We start from the raw sequence: 26089 nt of genomic DNA, 5'->3' as shown, positions 1-26089 counted from the left end.
AATGTCAGGGTCAAAAACTGAACTTGACCCAATTAGGGTTGAGGTTTGTTGGCTCTTGGATCAGTGGGTTGCCAAGGGAAGAGGGAAGAGTATCCCCTCCGGGATGACGTGACCTAGAAGGACAAGGCTGTCACCCTAAGCAACTGGCAGGATCAGGGCCAGGGTATGTCAGGGACTAGAGGTTCATGTCACCTGAGGCCGTACATCCTGACACATGACTGATGCCCCTGTTGCCCACAGCCCCCTGCTGAGGACGAGGGCGATACTCTATCTCCCTCAACCCGGTGTATTTGCCATAGAGAGCAAGTCAGGCAGATCAAGGTCAGACAGACCTTTGTCGTGAGCAAAAGCAAAAATACCAAAGCACGCATTTAACAAGGACGAAGGTGGAGACATACCCAGATGGGCAGAGCTGTAGACCAGGAAGCAGGTGGAGACAGAAAATACTGATGCCAATCTGGGACCCCAAAGATGGAAAAGATGATCGTGGCAAATGGAGAAAAACGTAGCAACATAACAAATTCAGTTTTGCTTCTAATTATTTTTAAATTTTACAGTTTTGGTGTTAAGTTTGGACTTGGAGAGGCATTCCAAAGTTCTTTAGCTAAACATTAAAAAAAATAAACCTAAAAACATTCGACACGAAATATAGATGTGTCCATGTCCCTTCTTAGCCTGAGATGAGCTACTATACAACATTACTTTTAAAAGACGAGCTGTAATAAGGTAGTTGAATTATAAAGTGATTAATCATGTAAGCTGCTTGCTCAAATAACCCTCCATTTAGCAATAACGGGATATTACTCGAAAGCAGTGTTGTTTGTCTGTTCTCTTAATGTCATTTGCTCACTCTGCTGAAGTCTGAGAGGGAGATGAGCTGAAATTGTAAACCCATTTGCAGATCACTACACTAAGCTAATTTCCTCCCCCTTTAAGTCTTGTAACTTTCACTGGCAATTAGACCTCCCTTGGGAGCTGATGTCAAAGACAAGGTTATCTGTAGTTTCTTCTTTGTGGGTTTTATTGAAAGGGATTTTTTTTTTTTTTTTTTTTTTTTTTTTTTTTTTTGCTGAGCTGAGAATGTGGGAATTTGATTTAAAGGGGAAAAAAAAAAAGGCTTAGTTCACCAAAACCTTACAAAAGCAATTAGGCAGGAGTAAAATTCCAGGTCAGTCTCAAAAAGGGAAGGTTTTTTTTATTAAACTATATTCCAGTATCATCTGTGCTCTTACCTCCCACCACCTTAAATGGCCAAATTGCTGCCCCTGGTCTGGAAGGGAAGAGTTGTCATTGGGAAAATGACACCAGATGGTATTGTGGAAACCAAGCTAAGTGATAGAATTGAGTTAATGGTAAATGATAAGATAACACTTTGAAAAAACATTGAAATAAACAAGAAGCTGGGAATCGGTCATTCTCCATAGCCTAACCCACACCAGGCCTCCTAAAAATGCAACCCATCAGACAACTGGATGTTTGAGATTAAATTATTTATAAGCATAGGCTCCCTGTAATAATCATTATCCCTATTCACTGGACCTGGCTTTGATGGAGCATTTCCAGGAACATAAAAACAGACTGTCATGTTCATGCCTGGTCATCAGTAAACACTGAAAAAATTCTTTGGTTGTAAATCAGTTGTTTAGAGAACGAACAGCATCAGGGACTATATTCTTCTCTTCGTTCTGATGTGGGAAAACCCTGTTAACTTTGTGTGGTAGCTTTCATTTCAGCTCCCTCCCAGGTGAGGAGGTCATGGATGCTCACCTAAGGATAAGGATACTGACCACCTGAGCGTCTACATGATGGGCTTGGCGTGGACTTTCTCATCTAATCCTCACAACTACCCATGAGACAGGTCTTATCCTGTTGTACAGTGGAGGAGAAAAGAGTTGGGAGATTAAGTAATTTGTTTCCAGTCAAAGGGTTTGTAAGAGGTAAAGCCAAGCTTGGCCTCAGATAGGACCGTCTCCCAAATTCATCCTTTTCTGAATCTGCCCACATCACTTCTATAGTGATCATAGACACTCCACTCCAGGCAACTGGAGATTCTGGGGTGCATTTTCTCAAAGACAGGTCATTTCTTTTCTTACTCTTTGGGAAAACAGGGCTATCTGTCTCCATTCTCATCTTCTCATTAACACTGCTTGCTTTCCAATGGGTACCCTGTCCTAAACAGTGTATTTAATTTACTGTTACTGTATAAACATTGCACATGACTCTAGAAGTGACTATTTCCTCCTTCCCATAAGGAAAGGAGAAATATATATTAATTATTAATTAATTATAATTCCCATAGGAAAGGAGAAATATTCATCATTAATTGATTATTATTTATTATTAATTAAATATCAATTAATTGATATAGGAATAATATTGATTATTTTTTCTTATTTATTTGATATGTAATAAAATACACTGACTATAAATGCTGTTATAGCATAATTATATATACTATACTTATATTTACAATATGAATATATTTCATATATTAGAAATATACATAAAGTATATGAAGTATTTATAAATATTTATATTTACAAATAATTTACATATATACATGTATAACCACACATACAGTAAAAGCCCATTATCTTTTTTTATTTTTTATTTTTTTGTCTTTTTGTCTTTCTAGGGCCGTACCTGCAGCATATGGAGGTTCCCAGGCTAGGGGTCCAATCAAGCTGTATCTGCGGGCCTACACCACAGCGCACAGCAACGCTGGATCCTTAACCCACTAAGTGAGGCCAAGGATCAAACCCACATCCTCATGGACGCTAGTCAGGTTCATTAACTGCTGAGCCATACTGGGAACTCCCTGTTATCTTTCTGATATTGACAGACAAATGTCACAGCTATCTTAACAGCTTTGCATGACATAATATAAAGACTTAGCACAATTATGTAGAGTATTTGACTATAAGAATGCAGAGTTTTTTAATATAATTGTGTAGAGCATTGGAGTATAGAAGTAATAAATTTCTATATAGCAAATATCTCTGGCCCCAAATTATGGCCTTCAATTAGTAAAATTACTTAAAATTCTAGCAAAATTAAGGAATTGGGGCATTTTTTTTTTATGACGCAACCCTGACTAGCCTACTTATCTTGTATTTTAGTTTACAAATTAGGGAACTGGGTGGCACAGGAATCGACTTGCCAAGGTCTCTTAGCAAGTCTTGAATAGAAATGGAAAAATATTCTGTTTCCACTAAATACTGCCACCAGAGTCAGACAAGTGGAAACCTCAATAGCCCTCTGTGAAATCTAATGTATCAACTTGAACAACAAAACCATTCCATGCCTTTGGTTAAGTTATTAAAAACTATTGGATACTTGGTCTGTTTTGGCGATTTCACATCTTTTATATCGCCCCCTATTTTATGACCATTGAATAGCACATTGCTATTAAACCTGCTCTCTCTAAATAGAACATTTTCTAATTTTTGCTAACTTTTGACTTCGTCAATGATGAGAAGTTAAAGTCATATGTCTAAATAGTGTTGCTGGAGATCAAAGTGCCTTGAATTTTGCAAATGTTTAAACGCACACTGCCTTCCGAAATCCAATGGTCAGATACTAGATTTTCTTAAGTAACAGACCTAACATCATTTATAATTGCAAAATTTTAACTATCAAGCATTCTCCTACAAAAAAAAAAAATGCCCTTTTGGAAGCTCCTCCCTTGTGCTGAAGCAGGTTAGGGATCTGGCATTGCCACAGTTGTGGTGCAGGTTGCTGCTGTGGCACAGGTTCAATCCCTGGCCCAGGAATTTCCAGATGCCACAGGTGTGACCAAAAAGAATCAATAGGCTGGCAGCTGTAGCTCCAGTTTGACCCCTAGCCTGGGAACTTCCATATGCCATGGGTGTGATCCTAAAAAGCAGGCAAGCAAGCAAGCAAGTGGGAGGGAAGGAGGGAGGGATGAAGAAGGAAGGAAGGAAGAAAGGAAGGAAGGTCGGGAAGGAGGAAAGGAAGAAGGAAGTTGAAAGGAGAAACACTTAAGATGCAGAATCAAGAGGACACAATAGTCTTTGAACAAGGAAAAAGTTGTAGTAAAAAATGATATTCCTAAGGCTCCTGGACACTATCTTGTGATACCACCATTCAAATACAAATTTACGGAAGAAGACCAGGCTTCATCAGAGAAAATATTAAGTTTTGGTTTGGTATGAAGAATTTAGTGCCTTTAAGACATCCAGGAGTTCCCGTTGTGGCGCAGTGGTTAACGAATCCGACTAGGAACCATGAGGTTGTGGGTTCGGTCCCTGGCCTTGCTCAGTAGGTTAACGATCTGGCGTTGCTGTGAGCTGTGGTGTAGGTTGCAGACGCGGCTCGGATCCTGCATTGCTGTGGCTCTGGCGTAGGCCAGTGGCTACAGCTCCGATTCAACCCCTAGCCTGGGAACCTCCATATGCCGTGGGAGCGGCCCAAGAAATAGCAACAACAACAACAACAAAAGACAAAAGACAAAAAGACAAAAAAAAAAAACAAAACATCCAGCTAATGTTCAGTAGGTAGTCAGAGAGAATCAGAAGTTCAGTACAAAGATCTGGGCTAAGGTTTTGCTCTTTTTTACTTTGAGGCAATGTAATATCGCACAAATATATGTAAATTATTATATCCTGCTGGTAAATTGACCCATATTATTCTGCAGTGTCCACTTTTAATGCTTCTTGCCTTAATGTCTGCTTTTCCTGATTTAGTATCATGTCCCTAGCTTTCTTTCAGTTCACGGTGTATCTTTCAATCTCTCTGCTTTCAACATGTCTCAGAGTTCCCTGGTGGCCTAGTGGCTAAGGATTTGATGTTGTCACTGATGTGGCCCAGGTCACTGCTATGGTCCTGGTTTGATCCCTGACCTGGGAACTTCTGTGTACCTCGGGCACACCCAAAAAAAAAAAATATATATATATATATATACACGCAAAACATTTCTCTACCCTAAAGAATATATTTGGGTTTTGTCTTATTTTTTTCTTCCATTTGGAGAATGTACCACGTTAACAACTAATAAAATCACTAACATAATGGGATTTAAATAGACCACTGGATTATTTGTTATCTCTTTGCCCTTTATGTTCTTATGTTTCTTAATCTTTTCTTGCCTTTTCTAAATTAAATCAGTTATAACTCTCTTTCAGAAATCATTACTTAAATATTTAGTTATTACCTTAGAGATTACAATATTCACCTTAATTCATGAGAATCTAATTTTTTTATTTTTTTACTCAATGAATTTATTACATTTATAATTGTACAATGATCATCACAAAGAATCTAATTTAAAATTAGTCCTTTTACCAGATCATGATAAATGCAATGTTTTAAATCCATTAACCCACTTTTGTGCTGTTAGTGTCAATTATTTAAATCGTACATATGTTTTAAGCATATAAAAAACACTTTTATTTCTTTATGCAATTAGTAATTATGTGTATTTACCATTGCTGTTTTTCTTTTCTTCCTGAATTTCATTTTTTTTTTTTTTGGTAGATTTTATTCCATCTTCCTGAATTTCTGTGTTTCCATCTGGGATCAGTTTACCCCTTTTTAAAGAATTCTTGGTGTTTTTTTAATTACAGATTTTCTGGTAAAAAATGTCTTGTTTTTTATGTTTTCTGGACTTGGCTTTCTTCTGCCTTACATTTTGGAGAATTTTTTTTCTCTGAATATAGAATTCCAGTTTGGCAATTATTTCCATTCAGCACTTCAGGATGCTATTTCATTGTCACCTGTCTTCTATCATTTGGGTTAGAAAATCATTGAAGAGTACTTTCTGTGCTGTCCATGCTTTGGGACCCCAGCACCCTGGTCACCCCATTGTGGAGTGTGGTACTCTATAGTGAGCTAATACTGTGTGTGTGTGGGTGTGGGTGTGAATTTTAGCCATTCTGATAGATGTATGGTAATATCTTGTGGTTTTCATTTGCATTTCTCTGATGGTAAACAGTTTTCGTGTGCTTTTTTGTCATATGTCTATCTTCTTTAGTGAAATATATGTTCATAACTTTTCCCCACTTTCTAATTGGATGATTTGTTTTTCCACTATTGGGTTTTGAGAGTTCTTCTACTTTTTTTTTTTTTTTTTTTTTTTTTTTTGTCTTTTTACCTTTTCTTGAGCCACTCCCACGGCATATGGAGGTTCCCAGCTAGGGATCTAATCAGAGCTGCAGCCACCGGCCTACGCCAGAGCTACAGCAACGCAGGTTCTGAGCTGCGTCTGCAACCTACACCACAGCTCACAGCAACCCCAGATCCTTAACCCACTGAGCAAGGGCAGGGATCGAACCCACAACCTCATGGTTCCTAGTCGGATTCGCTAACCACTGAGCCACGACAGGAACTCCTGAGAGTTCTTCTTATATCCCCAATAGTAGTCCTTTCTCAGGTATGTGATTTGCAAATATTTTCTCCCGTCCCTAGCTTGCTTTTTCATCCCCTTAACGGGGCCTCTCTTGGAACAAAAGGTGTTCATTTTGATAAAGTCCAGCATATCAATTTCTCCTGTTATGTATAGTTCTTTGATAACAAAGCTAAGAACTCTACCTGTCTTGGGGTCTCAAAGATTTTCTACTTTGATTTCTTCTAAAACCTTTATGGTTTTATATTTTTCACTTATGTTTATGATCCATTTTGAATTACTTTTTGCTTAAGGTCTGAGGTTTAGGTTGCAGTTAATTTTTTATCCTCTGGCTGTCCAATTTCTCTGTCACCATTTGCTGAAAAGGAAGTCTTCTTCCTCCACTGACTTGCTTTTGCATCTTTGTGAGTAATCACTTGCACATATTTGTGTGAACCTACTTCTGGGTTCTCTGTTCTTTTCCATTGACCTTTTTGTCTAACCCTCCACCATAAGCCTACTATCTGAATAATGGTGGCTGCATAGTAATAGATGGACCGATCCTTCCCCATGTATTCTTCTTTGTCAAGTTTGTTTTGGCTATTCAAGAGCTTGTGCCTTTCTATGCAAATTTTAAAATGAGCTTTTCATATGTCAACAGAAAAATCTTGCTAAGGTTTTGCTAGGAATTAAGATGAAAACTATGTATCAGTTTAGGAATAACTGACATCTTGACCATGGTTTTTTTTTTCCTTCCACAAACATCTTTTTTATGTGTATATTACTCAATGAATTTATTACATTTATAGTTGTACAATGATCTTCACAACCCAATTTTACAGCATTTCCATCCCAAACCCCCCAGCACATCCCCCCCGTCCCGCAACCTGTCTCCTTTGGAAACCATAAGTTTTTCAAAGTCTGTGCATTAATATCTGTTCTGCAAAGAAGTTCATTGTGTCCTTTTTTCAGATTCCACATGTAAATGATAGCATTTGAAGTTGGTGTCTCATTGTCTGACTGACTTCACTTAGCATGATAATTTCTTTTTTTGTTGTTGTTGTTTTTTTTGCCTTTTCTAGGGCTGCTTCCTGCGGCATATGGAGGGTCCCAGACTAGGGGTCTAATTGGAGCTGTAGCCGCCGGCCTACGCCTGAGCCACAACAATACAGGATCCAAGCCACATCTGCGACCTACACCGCAGCTCACAGCAACGCCAGATCCTTAACCCACTGAACAAGGCCAGGAATCAAACCCACAACCTCATGGTTCCTAGTCGGATTCGTTCGCCACTGAGCCACAACGGGAACTCCAGGGCATGATAATTTCTAAGTCCATCCATGTTGCTAAAAATGCCATTATTTCATTACTTTTAACGGCTAGGTAATATTCCATTGTGTATATGTACCACATCTTCTTGATCCCCTACTCCTCTGTCGATGGACATTTACATTGTTTCCATGTCTTGGCTGTTGCAAATAGTGCTGCAATGAACGCGGAAGTACATGTGTCTTTTGGAGTCATGGTTTTCTCTGGATAGATGCCCAGGAGTGAGATCACTGGATCAAATGGTAGTTACATCTTGACCAAGTAGAATCTTTCAATCCACCATTTATTTAGATCTTCTTTAATTTCTTTCATTGCTTTGTAACTTTCAGCACACTATTCCTGTATGTGTTTCATTAATTGTGTACCTGAGTATTTCATTTTCTTTAGAGCAGTTGTATATTTAACTTTGGTTTCCACATGTTTGCTGTTAGGATATAGAAATGTGATTGATTTTTGTGTGTCGTTTTTATATCTGGAGTTCTTGCTGCCCTTACTTATTAGTTCTAGGAATTTTTATGTAGATTCCTTGGGATTTTCTCCATCTGCAAATAGTGGCAATCTTATTCCTTCCTTTCCAGTCTATTTTTTCCCCCTTGTCTATTACCGTGGCAAGAGTTTCCAGTACTTTGTTCAATGAGAATGGTGAGGGAAAGTATCCTTGTTTTGTTGCTGATCTTAGGAGGAAAGCATTTACTTTTTCACCATTAAGTGTCACATTAGCTATAGGGTTTTTTAGATGCTGTTTTCGTTTATGTCATGAATGTACATTCGATCTTCAAATCCTCTTCCCGCATCACTTGGCATGATTACATCATTTTGCTTAATAAGCCCATTAGGTTCCTCTGCATTATTTCTCTTGATTGTTGCCCACACACCACAAAGATTTGGAGGTGCAAGTGGTCTGGCCAGTGGTTGTTCCCGCTGGGAAGTGCTACAGCAGCACCAGGACAGAGCCACTGGTCTCACTGCACAGAGATGGAGGCAGGCAGTCTCTCCAGGCAGGAGCGTTCATTTCAGGACGGGAGTGGTTCTGGCTCAAAGGATATTCCCCCAAACTGACAGCGCCTCAGGTCAGAGGTTATAGCTCTATGGGGCGCTCATAGGGATCCATTCTGGTCCATCTCCCCAGTTGAAAAATACTCCCACTGGTTGCCTCAGAGATCACAGTCTTGATCGCAATCAAGAGTCAAGTTCGTAGCAGTGTGCAGCAAATTTGATTCACATCCTTAGAGAAAGCGGGCTAGCCTGAGGTAGAGACTGCCTCTGACTGCAACTGGGTCTTTCCATTATACAGTGGATGTGTTTGGAGACCCCAGTTCTCCCACCCCAAGCCCACCAATTTCCCTGTCCCAGCCCCCCTGTGCTATGCATAAAGGCTGAGTGTTGTTTGATCTCTGTATGGGGGCACACAGGTTTTGACCCTCCAATTGGTTTTGGGCGGGATGCCTTCTCTGCATGGGGAATAGGTCATAGGGCAGTGCTCTGACGAGCATGTGTCATTGGTATAGGAAAGTGCTCCGAAGAGCCTGTCTCTGGTACCTGCATGTGTCCTCACTGCTTGATCACAAGCCTCCTGCTTTTGGTAATGATAAATGGCCTGTTCTGAATCACTTGGGTCCAAGGCCCTATCCTATCCTACCTAACAAGTCCTTTGTAAAATTTCAAGGACTTCCTAACATGGCTCAGTGGTTAAGGAACACGACTAGCATCCATGAGGAAGTGGGTTCGATCCCTGGCCTTGATCAGTGGGTTAAGGATCTGGCATTGCTGTGAGCTGTGGTGTAGGTCACAGACTCAGCTCAGATCTGGCATTGCTGTGGCTATAGTGTTGGCCGGGGCTTCAGCTCCAATGGGACCCCTAGCCTGGGAACCTCCATATGCCCCATTGCAGCCCATTTTCATGAAATGCCCTGGGACTACTGATGCATACATAAAGTGCTTTCAGTAATACCAAAATAATGCAAAATAAATTAAAAGTTACTGAGAATTCTCTTTATCCTAAGTTGTTTATATGTCACATTGCTCTTTAATTTGTGACTGTCACTACTGATTAGCTGCTGATACTACTTTTCTTTCAGTAAATTACCTTTCGTTTAGTATTTTAGTTTTATGCTTCCCAAATATGACCAGAATAACTACATATTCTGAGTTAAATTAAGCTGAGTCTCAAATTAGGATATCCAAAATGAGTCACATTGAGTGAAATTATTAAAAACAAACAAAACATCACTCAGATTACAAGCGCCATTAAGTTTCTTTTCTCTTGCGCAACATAAATACTTTAAAAGTGGTGAATGTTTAAGTTTTTGTAGAATAATAAAGGCAATTTACTTTTTTAGCAAAAAAAAAGAATATGTTCATGTGAAATTTAGTTGAACTTTTTAAAGGAATTCACTTCTTTAGGGCAGTTGCAAACTGCAGCTTTGAACTTTACAGCAAGATGCAGGCAACTAAAGCCTTATGGAGCTTCCGTGTCCCTAAGGCACCAGCTTTCAATGCGTGTGTGTTCTGTTTCCTGTGCTTCATCGAGCTTCCTTCAACTACAGCCTGAAGCCTTAATGGGTTCCCTGGAGAACAGGAAAATGCTTGAAGTCAGGCGGATCCTTATCTGAAAGTACAGCTAGCCACCCACCATCTGTCCAAGTAGTGGTTGTCCAGAGATGGTTAGAGATCCTATCCAGAAGACCTGCATAAAATGTCAGCCCCCTGTAATGTCAGCAGCGGAAATGTCAGTTCCCAAGATAATTATTTGGAAATGTATCTGACTGCACTGAAGCCTTCAAGATGTTTTCTCTTAGATAATACAGCTAATTCTTATGGTCAGATTCATTCCAGCTTGAACTTCACTTGGAAGGTTAATCATTGGAGAGAAATCCTTTAGGATTCAATTACTGATTTTTAATTAGGTCGATCTGGACCCAAATATATGCTACGGGTATATATTTCCAATATGTCTTTCACCAACCATTTGCTTTCTCTAAAGCCATCCCTCTTTCGTAGGAAGTGTTTCTGATTCGGTGTGAGGGTTAGAGTGATATTTGCTCTCTGTCTGGCACGGGGAGTGTTGCACAGAGCGCTTCTGACACAGCAGGCTGGTGGATACGGAGCGCTTCTGACACAGCCGGCTGATGGATGGGAGTTCACTGGATGGTAGAACAATGTGGGATAACGAGGAAGATGATAGACTGGTGGTGCTAAAGAACACGTCAATGCTAAGGTCATACACTCGCTCAAAAACAGGAATTTTAAAATACCATATAGTAAACAAGTATAGGAAACCATTTCATCGTCTGAGTCCTCCCTTGTTCTTCCCGTATATCCTGCCATTGTTGAAATATAGAAATTGTGATGTGGCAAGAGCATTTGTTGGCAAAGAACTCTTCTTTGATGAATATTCATCTTTATATTCCCCCAAAGACACACGCTGTGGGAGGAGCAGGAGCACAGAGCAGTTGTGCCATGTTTCCATTTCCAAGTGGGTGAATCAGAGCAATTATAACCATTTTCCGTGCCACACAGACACCGAAAGATGTTTATCATATAATATCCATATAGAATGTGAATTGTATTATCCACTCATAATGTTATATTTGCTTCAGTTACTTGACTATTTATTCACACAACATTGTATTTACTCATATGATACTGACATAGAACATGAATTGTCTAATTCCCGCCGTAATGTTCTATTACTTCAGTACTTGCCTATTTCTTCATACAATGCTATATTTACTCATAAAATATTCACAGAATATTAATTGTACAATTTACTCCACAATGCCACATTTATTTCAATTACTTGATATTTATTCATACAATATTATATTTACTCATATAATATTCATATAAAATATGAATTGTATGATTCACTCAATGTTATATTTACTTCAATTACTTCACTGTTTATTCATATAATATTATATTTACTCACATAATATTATTCATAAAGAATATGAATTGTATAATTCCCTCATATAATATTGTATTTACTTCAATTACTTGACTATTTTGGCCAGGATTATCTGATGATAAGTTTAGTTCTCCATTTTCTTTATTCTGTGTGTAGATTTTATGAATTAAGCAATGTGCTCTATTACAGTTTGATAACTCAGAGTAGCTATTTTTGTACTTGTCCGCTATTGCCACACTGATGCTGCATAACGAACCATCCAAAATTCAGTGGCTCATACCACTGAAGCATTATTTTATCACTTACGGGTCAGCAGGCTGGTTTGCCTGCCTGTTCCAGGAGGCAGGCTGACTGTGCCTGGCTCCACCGTACAGACTGCGGTCAGGTCAGCTCTCCACGCAGGTACCCAGGGCGTGAGCTCTTGGTGGATCGAGGGAGCATGAAAGTCCAAGCCCAAAACACAAGCACATTTAAGGCCTCTTCCCACCTCATGACCACAGCCATTCCATTGCGTAGAGCGAGTCGTAGGGTGGAACCTAACATCAAGTGAATGGAAGAATGCACTCAGTCCATGCTCCGGCACTGCTGAGAGAGACTGCAGGGTTAGGAATCATGCAGGCACCACTCAGTCTATGCCAGTGCCCACCAGCATCTGCAGGTTCTTGATCCGGAATTCCCAGAAGCCAGGGTGTCTCTGTCTTAGGACCTCAGTAGCAGCAGTACCAGCCTTATAGAATAAGTCTGTGCAATGGCACTCGCTGTGCCCAATGCATTTGTCATTCTGCCCTTATAAACTTAGTAGCAACAATTAATAAACAAAGGGCGATAAAATATATAGCTTGAATTTTTTTAAATAGCATTTTGTTTTGGGAGCTGATACAGTCATAGAAATAAAGCCCAGCAGCATGGTTTTCCTGAATACAGACCTCCAATGCTGCACTGCCCTTTGCTGCCTCCAGCCCAGACCGTGGCCATGTCCTTGGGCCTCGCCTCCGCCAGTCCCTCCTTTATGCATAAATGCTGCCATCAGATCCATTTCTGGGTCAGACATGAGGAGAAGGTGCGATCATTCAGACCCCACCACTCCTCTGATCAAAAACTGTTCAAGGGGACCCATTATCCATAGGATGAGGTCTAAAGGTCTAAAAATTCTATAAATTCTTCTCCGCTTAACCTTGAGTTACAAGGTCTTTCAGCCTGGAATTGCCAATTCCAATCCTATTTCTAAAGACACAGATCAAATATCACCTCCTTCTTGAACATTCTAGATCCTTACAACCCAAAGTAATGTCCTTCTTCTTGCAAAGCTCACAAGACTTTTCCTGACTCTTTTCTGGCACCTGTCCTGTTCTAAATCGCATCACCATTATTTATCTATGATTAATCACTGCTGTTGGACTATCTTTCATCTCTTCCCATCTCAATACTAACTATATTTCCTTGACTAGTAAAACAATACGAAATAGATAAATAAATTTCTCAATCATTAGTAGCCTCAGTGAGTAATGGTTCTTCCCTGCCTCACAGGTCAATATGCTGAAGTGGTTTCCTTAAATAACAATCAGTCCACACCGGAGTAAAACTGTGTGAATTTCAATTCTTTCTTTACTTTGCAGGCCTGTTTCATAGGAGCAGAGTGATTAGTGTTGCTTTGGTTTCAGAATAATGTCCTAGATGCCATCAATGGATATATCAGGGGCTGGGCCTTTGGAAGCATTTCAACTCCAGGAAACATCCGACTGTGCCAATAATCTGTAGTTTTACTTGACTCAAAAGCTCTAACAGAATAGCCTGACCAACCAAATAAGGCCTCTGTACTGAAAAAACGCTCTGCACATTTGATACCCTTTGCCTCTGAGCTTTGCAGCCATTGTTTGCCTTTGTTGCCAAGAGCCAAGTCTTGGCTCATAGCGCCCCCTAGTGTTGAAAGCAGCCCTCTCACTGTTAACAGAAAATGAATGGAGTGAGACCAAGTAAATGGAAGGCCAGTGTTAGTGAAATTTAACTGTAACCGTGAAACCTGGGTTTTTTTTGTTGTGGTGGTTTTTTTTTTTTTTTTTTTTTTTGGTTGGTTGTTTTTTGGCTTTTTAGGGCTGCACCTGGGGCATATGGAAGTTCCCAGGCTAGGGGTCAAATCAGAGCTACAGCTGCCAGCCACAGCCACCGCAACAGCAACTCGGGATCCCAGCAGCGCACCACAGCTCACAGTTTAACGCCAGATCCTTAACAGGCAAGGTCAGGGATTGACCCCACATCCTCATGCATACTGGTTGGACTCATTTCCGCTTCGCCACAACGGGAACTCCCAGTAACTGTGGAACATGTGATGGTCCACATTTGCGCAGGATGCAAGCTTTACAAATACTCCTTTGGGCACTAATTTCATCTCTTTTCTTACCAGGACAGTTCTGAGCTTCATGCATCCTCGTGTGTTTCTTTTGAAATTGTCAGTAGAGTTTTTCTTCCTTTCACATCATTTCCAAGGCATTAGCTTAGTGGGAAAAAAAAAACTAAATCCTGGGTTCTGAGGAGTTTGTTCCATATTTTTTTCTATCATAGAACATTAAGAATATTCTTTATCTCTCTTTTGTATTTTTCTTCTAAATTTCTAAGTTTTCATTTCATAGTCAATCTTTTTTCTTCAATAGAGTTCCCCTTTAGCTTCCACTCTTTTTTTGGAAAAGAGAAAAAATCAAGTATAGCGTGTGGTTCAGTTAAAAGTGGATTATAGTGTTAAATGCCTCTCGGCCTCTTTCTTTCTGATTATTTACATAAAAAATTTGTTGAGAGCCAGTTTTCTTGGTATGTTGGGTAAATTCTTCTTAAATTCAGTCTTCCATCTGATAGTGTTCATAAAAGCAGAACATAAAAATAGAATCTGTGCCCAGTTTCCATCGGTTTTATTATGCAAAATATTTTATTTTGTATAAAATGGGATGTTTCAAGGATAGCAAAAAGCTTCAGTCAATCACATCAGGTGTCCTAAAAATGCACAGCGAACCCTCTCTGTTGACGCACTTTTCTAGGCCCCCAGATGTGCGTGAGTAGGTAGAGACGGATGGGTTAGTGATGAAAAAGAGGAGATCAATCATCGGGAAGCTAAGGCAAGGGGCAGCCACACCTGCCCAAGCTCGGGAGGCCCAGCGAGGCGTCCGGTAAGGTCCATCAAGGCGGGACAGCACATGAAACTCTGCGATTCCTAAACCCTCCACAGGAAATGCAAGATCCATCCTTTTTGTTCTGCCTGCTGATGTGTCTCTGTTTTAACGCAGGGCCGCAGCAAGGATGCGGTGGTTATCTGACAGGTTCAACTCACACGTTTGGCTCTCCTGATTCTGATTCAAATGGGAGATACGACAAGAATTTGAACTGCATCTGGTTCATCACCGCCCCTGTAAACAAACTAATCAAACTCACCTTCAGCACCTTTGCTCTGGAGGCAGCAACGAGTTTGCAGAGATGCATTTACGATTATGTCAAGGTAAGGCTACGGCGTTTCTGAACAGTCTTCTCATCCAGGCTTTCTCATGGGGTCTTGCAGTTTATGCCACGCAGGAAGCCCTGAAAATTGTGAGAACTACTTCTTTTTAAAATGGCTTGTTCTTCAGTGACGTGTGTCATGTATAATCCTGCAGATGCTTTCCCTTCATATCAAAGGTATCTTTAATAGGAATGACTCAAAAATTGGGCGCAGCTTCTAACATGAGCTGTGAGAGTCACAGTTCCTGCGAGCCTTGTCAAGACACAAGCTATGGGAGGATGGGTTGTGCAGAAAGAGACACTCTAAGGATCTTTGGCCAAGTCTAAACTAAATGACGGTGTCTCTATGCAAATCGTCATCCCTTACTTTATTTTTAAAGGTAGTATATTTACTTCTGAGATTAGTTTTAGATATGAAACATATCTTTGTTCTGAAGTCCCATCAGAAGTAAATCAAGAAACTTTTCTATTCAATTTTTTTTTTTTTTTTTTTTTTTTTTTTTTTACTTTTTAGGACTGCACCTTCGGCATATGGAAATTCCCAGGCTAGGAAAGAGTCAAATAAGAGCTACAACTGCCAGCCTACACCACAGCTCACAGCAATACCAGATCCTTAACCCACTGAGCGAGGCCAAGGATCAAACCCATGTCCTCATGGATACGAGTCAGGTTTGTTTCCGCTGTGCCACAATGGGAACTCCCATGACTCTCCAGTATTAATCCCGTATTATCAGGCTATATGGATTCAGTTTAAAAGTGCTAAGTAACATCAATCAATATATACCACTACACACTTGAGAGGGACAACAACACATGAGGCAGTATTTCTGCTCAGAAGTAGCTCAAATTTGATTGCAGAATTAAGAGATCACGCATGCAAATCAGTATGAGGCAGTTCTAGACAGCCGATACTCAAGTGCTAACTCATGCACTGAATATACGCTCGAAGCCATGTGCCAGACCTAGAGATTCTCATACTAAGTGAAGCTACTCAGTGAAAGACAGCCATCATATGATATCCCTGTAGAATCTAAAAAACAGACACAAATGAGCTTATGTGCAGAACTGAAACAGACTCAGAGTCTGAATATAAACTTATGGTTACCAAAGGGGGCCGGGAGTGGGGGGATGGGCTGGGGGCATTGGACTGGCATCTGCACACTGTGGTCTATGGAATGACTGGCCAGCGGGGACCTGCTGTAGAGCACAGGGAGCTCTGCCCAATATCCCAAGATCATCTCTGTGGGAAAAGAATCCGAAAGAGAACAGATGTGTGTCCGTGGAGAACCGCCTCCCTGTGTTGCACAGCAGACATGATCAGAACCTTGGACACCAACTCCACCTCAAGGCAACCTTAAAAAATGAAGAAGAAAGTAAAAGGGAGGATGCTTCATGATGATCTAGTGTGAACAAGAAAGACCAGGTAGAGTGAAGGAGCGCTTATTCACGTCTGGAGGGAGGCTGTTCCTGGCGAGGTGAGCATGCGAGAAAGGCACTGAAGTTGGAACGAGCCTGTTCTTGAAAGAGTGAAGAGACTGGCTTTATCCCAGCAGAGTACTGTTAAAGCAGAGCGAGAAATAAAATTGCCTCAGTAGAGAAATACCCAGAGTACAAAGGATCTTGAAGGTAAAACTGGCGTTCTTAGAGTGGCTCGGTGATAATGAACCTGAATAGCATCCATGAGGATGCAGGTTCAGTCCCTGGCCTTGCTCAGTGGGTCAGGGATCCAGGGTTTCCATGAGCTGAGGTGTATGTCACAGACATGGCTCGGATCCTGCATTTCTGTGGCTGTGGTGTAGGCCAGCAAAAGTTCCAATTTGACCCCTAGCCTTGGCACTTCCATATGCTGAGGGTGCAGCCCTAAAAAAAACAAAAAGAAAAAAAGAAAAAGAAAGAAGGAAGGAAGGAAGGAAGGAAGGAAGGAAGGAAGGAAGGAAGGAAAGAAAGAAAGAAAGAAAGAAAGAAAGAAAGAAAGAAAGAAAGAAAGAAAGAAAGAAAAGAAAGAAGGGAAGTCAAACTAATGAATTTAGATTTCACACAGTTGGAATTCAGAAGTGATCACAGGTTTTCCAATGAGTGATAAGAGCAGTATTTAAGAAAGACAACTCTTGGAGTTCCCTTTGTGGCTCAGTGGGTTAAGGACCTGATGTTGTCTCTTTGAGGATGCAGGTTCAATCCCTGCCCTCCCTCACTGGGTTAAGGATATGGCATTGCCACATTGCTGTGGTGTAGGTTGTAAATGTGGCTTGGATCCAGTGTTGCTGTGGCTGTGGCGTAGGCCTGCAGCTGCAGCTCTGATTCACCCCTAGCCTGGGAACTTCCATATGCCACAGGCACGGCCATAAAAAGAAAAAAAAAAAAAAAAAAAAGGCAACTCTGGAGTCAGCGTTTGGGTGGATTGTGCGGGGAGAGTCTGATTTTAGGACCCCAGGGAGAAGTTACTGTTGGGTAAGGAGGGTGCAGACGCACGATGGAGGTGACAAGCTTGGTGTGAGAGAAACTTTTAAATTCAAAAATGTTCTTAAATTGTAAAGAAATTGGTTTTAAAAGGGGGGAAAGAAAAGGTCCTAGACAAAGCGCACTTTTGAGCACTTAATTATAGGCTGTCTTGCATTTTCACTGTGAAAAGCGCCAAGCCGGGAAAACCACAAGAATGTCCATCCTGGTAGGAGGAGGCTGTGGTTTTGGAAGGTGTGGGCTCAGGCTGGGTGAGAGCAGGGCAGACGGGAAGCCGCCCGGGGCAGAGAATGGAACGGAGCTCGGGCTAGGAGACAGCAGCATGGATGGAGAGGCAGCCTCAGCGCATCTCTCAAATCCGGAGGAAAAAATGCTTCCTTCCTTCCTTCCTTTTTTTTAAAAAAGCTTTCTTGAAGTAGAGCTGATTTGCAACATTGTGATCATTTCTGCTGCACAGCAAAGTGATTCAGTTACTCCTGTACAAACAGCCCTTCTTTTTCAGACTCCTTGCTCATGTAGCTGATCACAGAATACTGGGTGGAGCTCCCTGTGCTCTGCAGCAGGTCCCCATCGGCCAGACATGCCAGAGACCTCACTGTGCACATGCCAATCCCGAACCCACACCTGTCTAGCCCTCCTCCCACCTGTCCCCTCTGATAACCATGGGTTTGTTTTCAAAGTCTATGAGTCTGTTTCTGTTCTGCAAAACGAACTTGTTTGAAAGATGTTTTCAGGAGTTTTCATTATGGCTCAGAGGGTTACCAACCCAACTAGTATCCATGAAGTGGGTTCGATGCTGGCCTCTTTCAGTGGGTTAAGGATCCAGCGTTGCCACAAGCTGGCATAGGTTGCAGTCGAGCCTGGATTTGCCACTGCCGTGGCTGTGGCCTAGGCCTGCGGCTGCAGCTCCAATTGGACCCTTAGCCTGGCAACTTTCATGTGCCACAGGTGTGTCCCTAAAAAAAAAAGAAAGGTGCTTTCTTTGAGAGAGAGACAGCATGGTGTTAGAAAGCCAGACCCCTGCTCAACTGCAGGAAAGGTACAGAGCAAGGCAGCTGGAGAGGACAGCAGAGGCAGGATGGGAAATAGATGAGTCATGGAAAAAAATGTACAAACCAGGAATAATGCAGTTATCACTGAAGTCAAGGGAAAAAGTCTTTTACCAAGCATGGGTGGTCAATACTATTAAATTGTAAATTAGAGGCCGAGAAAGGTTAAGATTGGATGACCACATTTAAGTAAAATAGTGGCACAGAAGCCAGATCAGAGGGCCTTCATGAAAGATGACAGATAACAAGAATTGTCGGTTCAGACTGAATTCTTTCCTGAAAAAAGACCAAAATGGCCAGAGCAGCCTAAGCTGATGTTCAGGACTCTTTGAGCGCTTCCTGGATTTTACAAAAGGTGACATGCTTTTGGGACAGGTAATACGGACTCAAACCCAATTGTGCACCTGACAAATTTCCCTATCTCCCCGATTCCTCGTCACCCCCTCTGTTGAAAAACAAACAATAAAAATAGAAGTCTTACCTACATTGCAAGGCTGTTTTGAAGATAAAGGTAACGTATGCTTGGGTGTTCAGTACTGTGCCTATACAGGTAATTTGTAAATCAATTTAGTTCTTTCTTCCCCACTTTGGGTAAGTCCAAATGGGCACGTGTGGAATTTCCTTTTCTTAAAATATTACGAATAATTGATTTACGTCTACATTATTGTAGATGTAAATTCACATGGGATATTTATTTCTTTTATTTATTTATTTATTTATTTTTGTCTTTTTAGGGCCACACCCACAGCATATGGAGATTCCCAGGCTAGGGGTCAAATCGGAGCTGTTGCTGCCAACCTACACCACAGCCACAGCAACACCAGATCCAAGCCGCATCTGCGACCTACACCACAGCCCACGGCAATGCTGGATCCTTTGCCCACAGAGCAAGGCCAGGGGTTTAACCCTCGTCCTCATGGATGCTAGTCAGGTTCGTTACTGCTGAGCCACAGCAGGAACTCCCACATGGGATATTTAGAATGTGGTGCTGCCAGGAGAGCTGATTGGATTTATTCTCAAGATCCATTTCTCTGTGTGTGACTTAATCGTGTCATGAAAAGAACCAGTACTTTTCTAAATACCCTCAAGTCCTTTAGGACAGAAGTAGCAATATTGAAAACAAGGAGTTATTCTCTAGCTTCGGTATTAAAATGTTCTTTTTTTCTTTTTTTTTTTTGAAAGACATTCTGTTCAGACCTACGTTTGTTTTCCTTTGGGGGAAAGCAGTTTCCCTCAGTTGGCACCTTCGCCAGCTTATACTAACCTGGCAGATCCCAGAACAGTGCATGGAATGTGAGGCCTGGAGGTACCTTTATTAAAGAGATTCTCTGTGATAAATGGGACATTCGACTCTTTTTAGACTGTTTCTTAGAGATAATTATCAAATGGCCTTTTAGAGAAGTTAATTTAATTCTGTAGGTAGATAATACAAGTGAAAGCATGCCAATTCCATTATTCATTCGTAATTATATCATGATTGCTTTTGAAAGGGTTGACTTGCCAAGTTATTAAGGTAACTGCGTAAACAGGGAATTGTGTATTTCACCGAGTGGCTGCTGTTGAAATTGACCTCACATCCAGCCCATGAAGAGTCACGTGACATGATGACGTGCCTGGTACTAGAGGTGTGGAGAAGCAAAGATAGGGTCCCCAGGAAGCTGTAAGTGGTTGAGACTGATGTGTGAGCATCTAAATTATTGTACCACATGACAAAACCAATAAACGTGAACAGCACAGGAGAGAAAAGAGGGTCTGAGTGGCGGCTCTCTGGGGTTCAGAAAGTCTTGTTCGATGAGGTGGCTGAGCTGGATTTTGGAGGATCATCTCAAAGGCACGCGTCCTGTGGGAGGCTGGCTCCCGAAGAGAAGGTTAAGGGGGGGCTGTGAGCTGCGCTGTGTGCATTCAGCTTCTTGACCCCAACTTAGCCATCGGTTAAGTGATTCCTCTGTGGAGAGCAGTGAGTGCAACAGCAGAGAGGGCTCAGAACTGAGTGTGACCGACATTCCTCTGCCAGGAAGTAGGGAACCAGCAGAAAAGAGGTGGCTCCCTCCTCACATTTCTTCTCACCTCAGCCAGTGCCCCTTGGAACAGCCAATATTTTCTAATGTCTCTTTGACCCTCTGAAATGAAAGTCGTTGATGCCACAGCCTAACGATATGCATGATTTCAGTTTATAATTATGCGAAATGCAATGAAAAGGAGAAAGAAAAGGAAAGCCTATAAAATAGTGTGCATTTGAATATGTCAGTGCTCTGACACAACTCTGCTAAGTCAGCTGATAGAGTAGTTAGACTCTTCTATCTGCGGAGTCGTGGCAAAGGGACAAGTGTAAATTTAAAGGGCTAGGGCTCGGCTCTCTTTGCAACCTGAATGCAACAGCAGCAGTCATCCACAATGTGAATTTGCACAATAGTAGAAAAACTCAAATAGTTCTCAAGAAAACAAACTCCTGTCTCCCCTCAACATACACAACAGTTGCCTTCTTGGAAATTGGGTGCATATGAAAACTGTGTAAAATATTTGTGTGTTTCTGTGGAGAATGGACTTAGGTGCTGGGATCAAATAATTGTAAATGGTTTTATTACACAAATGTCTGGCAGGGCCTTCAGAGGTGTGTAGGACAGAGAATGAATCTTCAGTGTGCAGAACTGTCGTGTGCCTTTGGATGGGATTCTGCAGTGGGGCTTCTAAAACACTAAATCTCAGCCATAGCCTCATGTTATTGTCATGAGCCCCAAACACTCCACGTTTGCAAAGCGCCCCCTAGGGGATGGTAGTGTTCCCATGGAAAACCTCCTTTACATGCTGGGCTTAGCCATTCAGTCAGTGGTCCATCCCTGGGAGGAGCACAGGTCACAGATGCAGCTTGAATCCAGTGTTGCCATGGCTGTGACTGTGGCCTCAGCTGCAGCTCTGACTGGACCCCTAGCCTGGGGACTGCCATATGCCACAGGTGCGGCCTTAGAAAGATAAACAGAACCCAGGTTAGAGCCTACAATTCAGGTAGGAGAAGATACAAAGTCCTTTCCATGAGGCATAGGAAACGCAGGGCTTGTCCCAGTGAACTGTCCCAAATCCCACCTCTGTTGTCTCTCACACCCTGAGCTCCAGGCTGTCATCGGATGGGGAGGTGTTGAGACAAGCCAGGCCTTTGTTTCTTCCGTGGCTGTTCTGGGGTGTTCTTCCTCTTTTGTTGGTCTGGAAGGGCTCTGCTTCCTTTTATTTATTTATATTTTATTACAGTTGATTTACAGTGTTGTCAATTTCTGCTGTACAGCAAAGCAACCCAGTTATACACTTATATACATTCTTTTTTCACATTATCCTCCACTGTGTTCCATCGCAAGTGATTAGACACAGTTCCCTGTGCTGTACAGCAGGACCTCATTGCTTATCTACTCCAAATGCAATAGTTTGCATCTCCTAACCCCAAACTCCCAGTCCACCCCACTCCTCCCCCACTGGCAACCATAAGTCTGCTTTTTTATTTTGTCTCTTTAGGGCCACACCTGAAGCATATGGAAGGTCCCAGTAGGGGTCAAATTGGAGCTGCAGCTGCCAGCCTACACCACAGCTCAGAGTAATTCTGGATCCTTAACCACAGAGCCAGTCAATTCATTTCTGCTGAGCCACAACGGGAACTCCCTGCTTACTTTTTTTTTTTTTTTTTTTTTTTTTTGCCTTTTAGAGCCCCTCCCGCAGCATATGGAGGTTCCCAGGCAAAGGGTCCAATTGGAGCTACAGCTGCCAGCCTGCGCCACAGCCACAGCAACACCAAATCTGAGCCGAGTCTGTGACCTACACCACAGCTCATGGCAACGCCAGATCCTTAACCCACTGAGCGAGGCCAGGGATCAAACCTGCAACCTCATGGTTCCTAGTCAGATTCATTTCTACCCCCTACTTACTTTTAAATGCCAGTTCTCATGTCTGTGTGAGGCCTGTGCTAACGCAGTGAGCTTCTGGGTTCCCCATGTAGACTGAATTCCCTTGTGGCACTCATTTTTCTCTTATTTATGTATAATTTTCACACACACACACACACACATTTAACTTATGAATCCTCCTTCATCATTGATTTGTGCGTCAAATTAGTGTCTTGCAGGTAGGGAAAGTGCCTTAGGCATCCTTGTATGCACAAGACCCAGCACTGCATCCCCACCCACAGTACATAGAAGAAAAGTGCTCGCTGATGCATATGTGAAAGGTGATAATAAAATTTTAACTTGTTTACCAGAAAAAGTACATTACCTAAAACCTGGCAAATCTACACTTCCACAGAATGAAAGGATTAGATAGAGCAACTCTTCAGTTTCTTTTGGCTTGAAAAGGTTGCCAAAATCATGTTTAAGCAGAGGAAACAGTGCCATCTAGTGGTAAATTTATGTTTCCTTTGACGTGACTTATTTTTATTTATTGAATGTGTCCTTTTTTTTTCTTTTTAGGGCCGCACCCAAGGCATATGAAGTTCCCGGGTTAGGGGTCAAATCAGAGCTGCAGGGGCTGGTCTACACCACAGCCATAGCAACATGGCTCCTAGGCCCATCTTCAACCTACATCATAGCTCAAAACCACACAGGATCCTTAACCCACTGAATGAGGCCAAGGATCGAACCTGCATCCTCATGGATACTATGTCAGGTTCTTAACCCACTGAGCCACAATGGGAACCCCAGACATGACTTTTTAACCATTTCTATTTTATATATTCCCAGCATTTGAAAATTATGTCAGGAGTTCCTGTCGTGGCGCAGCAGAAACGAATCCAACTAGGATCCAGTAAGGATTTGGCTTTGCCATGAGCTGTGGTGTAGGTCGCAGACGTAGCACAGATCCTGTGTTGCTCTGGCTGTGGTGTAGGCTGGCAGCCGTAGCTCCAATTAGACCCGCTAGCCTGGGAACCTCCATATGCTGCGGGTGTGGCACTAAAAAGCAAAAAATAAAGAAATAAATAAAAAATAAAAATGATGTCAGCCATCATAGTTCTGTTATAAATTCAGTATTTGGATCCACACATAGATATTTGCTTTTGCAATGCAATAGAGATCACTCGGATGGCAAAAACTTTGTTTTCTAGTAATGGTGTGATGGAAAGCCAAGCACTGGCTATTTCAGCGGGCATTTGTCAAAGGCTTCTGTGCCAGGGATTATTTTGGGTGCTGGTGACACCTCAGTAAATAATCAAAGTCCCCCCACCTTGGGGCTTACACACTTAATGGGGGGGGGGAGACCGGAAGTAAAGAAGCAATAAATAAGATAGTTTTGATTATAGTAAAAAAAACAAACAGGGAGGGCACATTAGATAGGGTTGGGCTCTCAGAGGAGAGGACACCTGAACCTGAGACCCCAGGATGCGGAGTGGGTTGTATTCAAAGGCTGAGGGGAGAGAGCTCCCAGCAGGAGGAACAGAGCAGGAAGATTTGTCAGGGGAGGGAGGAGTGATGGGCGGGGGGGGAAGAGCAGCCGAGGCCAGACCAGGTGGGGTGGGGCTTGCAGACCTCGGGAAAGAGAGTGGATTGTCCCTGAGATGCAGGGGGTCCGTGGGAATGTTGCAGGCCAAGCAGGAGCATAATCTGCTCTAAGCTTGCATGTGTTCAGGCGGCTCCATGGAGAACGCTCTGTGGAACCAGAGCTCCTAGGAAACGTTTCTCCAATAAAGATGATGGACCCGGTGGGAACAGTGGAGACAGAGCCTTGGGGGTGGAGCAAAATAGGTGGGCGGTGGGCGGGGCCAGGAAGGAAGGAAGGATGGCTGAAGAGTTAGGCCTGAGCCATTTATTGACATAAAGATGACTTGGGGGGGGGCTGTTGGGGAGGGCTTGAAGCACTTTTGCATTTCTTGGCAATTTACTGAGTACCTTTTATGTGCCAGACACTCTTCTGAAAACTGGGAATGTAGCAGTGGACAGAACAGACAGCAATCTGTACTTGCAAGACACTTGCATTCTCTTCAGTGGGAAAGACAATGAAATAAGTGATACATATACACATATATAGAGGTTGTGGAAGGTAATACATGCTCTGGAGAAAAAATGAAGCAGCAAAGGAGGAAAGGAATGTTGGGAGAGTTTGCATGCAAAATAAGGTGGTCAGAGAGTGTTTTTGTTTTTGGGTTTCTTTTTTTTCCATGGCTGCACCTGCAGCACATGGAAGTTCCCAGGCTAGGGGTGGAATGGGAGCTGCAGCTGCAGGCCTACACCATAGCCACAGCAAGACGGGATCCAGGCCGCATCTATGACCTAAGCTGCAGCTTGCGGCAACCCTGGATCCTTACTTAACCCACTGATGGAGGCCAGGGATTGAATCACATCCTCTTGGATACTAGTTGGGTTCTTAACCTGCTGAGCTACAATGGGACCTCCCCAGAGAAGGCGTTAATGAGTCAGTGATAGTTGAGTAAAGACCTAAAGGAACAGAGGGGAAGGAAAACTGTGTGGATCAATCAGAGAACAGGAGTTCCCATCGTGGCTCAGCAGAAACGAATCTGACCAGCATCCATGAGGACGCAGATTTGATCCCTGGCCTCACTCAGTGGGTTAAGGATCCGGCGTTGCCGTGAGCCATGGTGTAGGTCGCAGACATGGCTCAGATCTGGCATTGCTGCGTAGGCCGGCAGCTGTATCTCCGATTCAACCCCTAGCCTGGGAACCTTTCCTGCGGCCCTAAAAAGGCAAAAATCAATCAATCAATCAATCAGAGAATATTCCCTGCAAAGGGAATAGCACATGCAACCGCCTGGAAACCGAAGTTCCAGGTTCACTCAAGGAGCAGAGTGGAGACAGTGAGAGATCAGATGGGAAAGGTCAGGCGTGGGAGCGGGAGCAGATCCTAGGAGGTCATGGTAGTGGCTCTGAATGGACGGGAAGCCGTGAGGAGAGTTCTCGGCAGAGCAGTGACCTGGTCTGACTTACATTTTAACTGTATCCTCCGGCTGACTTGTTGGGGACAGACTCAAGAGTGACAAGAGCAGAACGGGGTTGGGGGGATGCTCCATGGGGAAGCCGAGGTGAGAATCAGATGGGCGATCACATGGCTTAGACCAGCTCGTCGGTGAGGACAGAGGTGAAGATATCAAGGGGCTTCCTGACTCTGATGACACATTATTTTTCAAATCAGGTAGTACTTTCCCAATGAGCGAAGAAATTTTAGACATCACACCAGGTTGTTACTGAAAATCATTAGAGTAGAATTGATTCAATAGCAATTCTGTTCCTAAATTAAACCTCACCGGGAGAACAACAGTGCAAGATTCTTATTTGTGACCTGTTGTAACATCACATCCATCTTGGTGTAAAATATGCAACATCTTTGTGGATAATAGATACCTAATGAACTATTTTCCTTTCCAGTTATATGATGGGGATAGTGAAAATGCCAACCTGGCAGGAACATTTTGTGGTTCCACCGTACCTGCTCCCTTCATCTCTTCTGGAAACTTTCTTACAGTTCAGTTTGTCAGTGACTCATCTTTAGAAAGGGAAGGATTTAATGCTACCTATACCCTCCTGGACAGTGAGTAAA

General features: G+C 42.4%; 1 protein-coding gene across 1 annotated transcript in view; it reads left to right on the top strand.

Moving 5' to 3' along the window:
* Positions 1-26089, top strand: part of CUBN (cubilin) — a 311762-nt gene that overhangs the window by 268332 nt on the left and 17341 nt on the right. The window contains 2 exon segments of the mRNA XM_021064811.1: positions 14855-15063; positions 25918-26080. Of these exon segments, the coding sequence (XP_020920470.1) occupies positions 14855-15063; positions 25918-26080 (372 nt within the window).

The sequence above is a fragment of the Sus scrofa genome, chromosome 10 (assembly GCF_000003025.6).
Source record: "Sus scrofa isolate TJ Tabasco breed Duroc chromosome 10, Sscrofa11.1, whole genome shotgun sequence".
In the NCBI taxonomy this organism is placed as follows: Eukaryota; Metazoa; Chordata; class Mammalia; order Artiodactyla; family Suidae; genus Sus; species Sus scrofa.
Note: the sequence above shows the minus strand (reverse complement) of the source record. Positions and strands in the feature narration are given on the sequence as shown.